We start from the raw sequence: 2690 nt of genomic DNA, 5'->3' as shown, positions 1-2690 counted from the left end.
AAGTTTCCTCTCCCGATCTCTCCTCCTCTCTCTCTCTCTCTCTCTTCTCTCCTCTCTCTACTCTCTCTCTCTCTCTCTCTCTCTCTCTCTCTCTCTCTCTCTTCTCTCTCTCTCTCCTGTGCTCCTGTGTTAGGATCCGCTCCGTGTTTTCCGCTGAGCTCTGAACTTTCTGGAGTAGCTCTGCCTCTGTGCTGTTGTACTGCCCCTGTGGCGTGTCCCAGCTTCACTCTACTGCCCCACTCACTCAGCACGCCTCAGAGAGAGAGTGTGTGTGTGTGTGTGTGTGTGTGTGTGTGTGTTTTCTCTGTGTTGGCCATGCGTCCCATGAGACTGAAGGACTTCTGAGCTTCTCCCTGGGAATTCCTGCTGCTGCCCCGCATGTTTGTTGGATATGGGAATCCGGAACGTTTGGGAATTGCTTGTGGCAGGATACTGAAAGACCCGGGACTCTAACAGGATAAAGTTTCACTGGAGTTGGGAAGTCACATATGGAAACACGAGAACGTGGAGTTGCCCTCAGTTAGGATCCTGGACACGTGTGTGTGTGTTTGTGTGTGTGTGTGTGTGTGAGGTACTGAGTGTCCACGTGTGTGTGTGTGTGTGTGTGTGTGTGTGTGTGTGTGTGTGTGTGTGTGCATATGTACGGCTGAGTGAGTGAACAAGTTTCTACAAGAGAAACAGTGTGTGTGTGTGTGTGTGTGTGTGTGTGAGCGTGTGTGAGAGAGGGAGAAGCAGATCGATAGGTAGCTACAGTAGGATCCAGGCACCATGTCAGGTGTGACCAGGAAAGGTTCTGGTCGTCCCGGTTACTACTACCGGTTCCTGGGTCGGACCCGTCTCCAGAGGCAACGGAGTCGTTCACGCAGCCGGACTCGACCCGCCACCAACCGGGGTAACTACGCCAAAACTACCCCAACAGGGGTACCTTAACGCTACACCCACTCTCTCTTTCACCCCAACAGGGGTACCTTAACGCTACACCCACTCTCTCTTTCACCCCAGCTGGGGTACCTTAACGCTACACCCGCTCTCTCTTTCACCCCAGCTGGGGTAACTTCACTAGACTGTCCTCAGTATATGACTGTGTGTGTGTGTGTGTGTGTGTGTGTGTGTGTGTGTGTGTGTGTGTGTGTGTGTGTGTGTGTGTGTGTGTGTGTGTGTGTGTGTGTGTGTGTGTGTGTGTGTGTGTGTGTGTGTGTGACGCTGCATGTGTTAGATCAAGGCCAGCGGATGGTTCAGACTGTCTTTACTGTCTCAGGAGTCAGGTGTGTTGAAGGGTCCTGTTGTCTTTTGGTCTCATTTTATCCTTCTTTCATCTTTCATCTCCTGTCATCTGTGTTATTCTCCTACAGTACGTCATCAGATCACTCCACTTTCTCTCTCTTGTCATCTCCTGCATCTTCTCAGGACATTAATTCTACCATCACCTACTTGTATCCTCTCTCTCTCTTCTATCTCTCTCTCTGTCTCTCTCTCTCTTGTTTATCTCTCTCTCTTCTCTCTCTCTCTGTCTCTCTCTTGTCTATCTCTATCTCTGTGTCTCTCTCTCTCCTGTCTGTCTTTCTCTCTCTCTCTTCTATCTTCTATCTCTCTCTCTGCCTGTCTCTCTCGTGTCTGTCTCTCCACTCACTCTGGGAATTTCTCATATGTGGTTGTTGTCTAACGCCATTCCAGATTTGACCTCTCTTGTCAGTTAGAAAACTGTTTACTCCTGTGTGTGTGTGTGTGTGTGCGTGTGTGTGTGTGTGTGTGTGTGCGTGTGCGTGTGCGTGTGCGTGTGCGTGTGCGTGTGCGCGTGCACATACGTGTGTGTGTGTGTGTGTGTGTTTGTGTGTGAAAAGTGAAAAGTTGAAGAAGTCCTCTCCGGCATTTCCTTATCGGGGCGTCCGTGAGCGTGTCTTGCGTCTGGAGAATGTGTCGCTGCTTGTCTGGAGATGCTCGTGGTGGACGCGCATACTTCAGCTCTGATACAGGAGCAGATAGCAGCCGCAGTGCAGCCTGGGTCCGAGGAGGACAGCAGATAGCTATTCGGGGTCTGGATGAGACGTGCACACACACACACACACACACACATACACACACACATACACACATACATACACACACACACACACACACACACACACACACACACACACACACAAAGCACTATGGGTCGCTCGGGAAAGGGCCAGCAGATAGCTACTTGGGTGCTGGATGACATGCACACACACAGACACACACACACACACACACACACACACACACACACACGCCGCACTACGGGTTGCTCAGGAGGACTATATGCCTCAGCTGGCTGATAGTGGATCAGCTCAGCTTGTTTGTGTAGATGTGTGTGTGTGTGTGTGTGTGTGTGTGTGTGTGTGTGTGTGTGTGTTTGTTTCTCCTCTCTCAAAAAGTACATCTTCTTCCCTTTATCCTTGACCAGGCCCTTCATGTCATGATGTTTGTTGTGATGCAGCATGTTTTTGTTTTGGTCTGACAGTCTTCCATTTACTCGTTAAAGCAATTGCATTTCCATGCTTCTCTGCCCCTTCTCTCTCTCTCTCTCTCTCTCTCTCTCTCTCTCTCTCTCTCTCTCTCTCTCTCTCTCTCTCTCTCTCTCTCTCTCTCTATCTTTCTCTCTCACACTGTCTCTCTTTCTTTGTTTTCTATCTTTCTTTCCATCTCTCTCTCTTGTCAGCAGCTTG

General features: G+C 50.0%; 1 protein-coding gene across 4 annotated transcripts in view; it reads left to right on the top strand.

The window, feature by feature from the left end:
• dab2ipb (DAB2 interacting protein b) overlaps positions 1-2690 on the top strand; it is a 167422-nt gene that overhangs the window by 45601 nt on the left and 119131 nt on the right. For 2 of the 4 annotated variants that reach the window (XM_062555091.1, XM_062555089.1), the window contains exon 1: positions 286-892. The exons of the other annotated variants lie outside the window; for them this stretch is intronic. In XM_062555091.1, coding sequence (XP_062411075.1) covers positions 769-892 — 124 coding nt within the window. In that variant the 5' untranslated portion in view covers positions 286-768. Of the gene's footprint in view, positions 1-285; positions 893-2690 lie in introns of those variants that run through there. 4 annotated transcript variants of the gene reach the window in all.

Source organism: Sardina pilchardus, chromosome 14, assembly GCF_963854185.1.
Source record: "Sardina pilchardus chromosome 14, fSarPil1.1, whole genome shotgun sequence".
Lineage (NCBI taxonomy): Eukaryota > Metazoa > Chordata > Actinopteri > Clupeiformes > Clupeidae > Sardina > Sardina pilchardus.
Note: the sequence above shows the minus strand (reverse complement) of the source record. Positions and strands in the feature narration are given on the sequence as shown.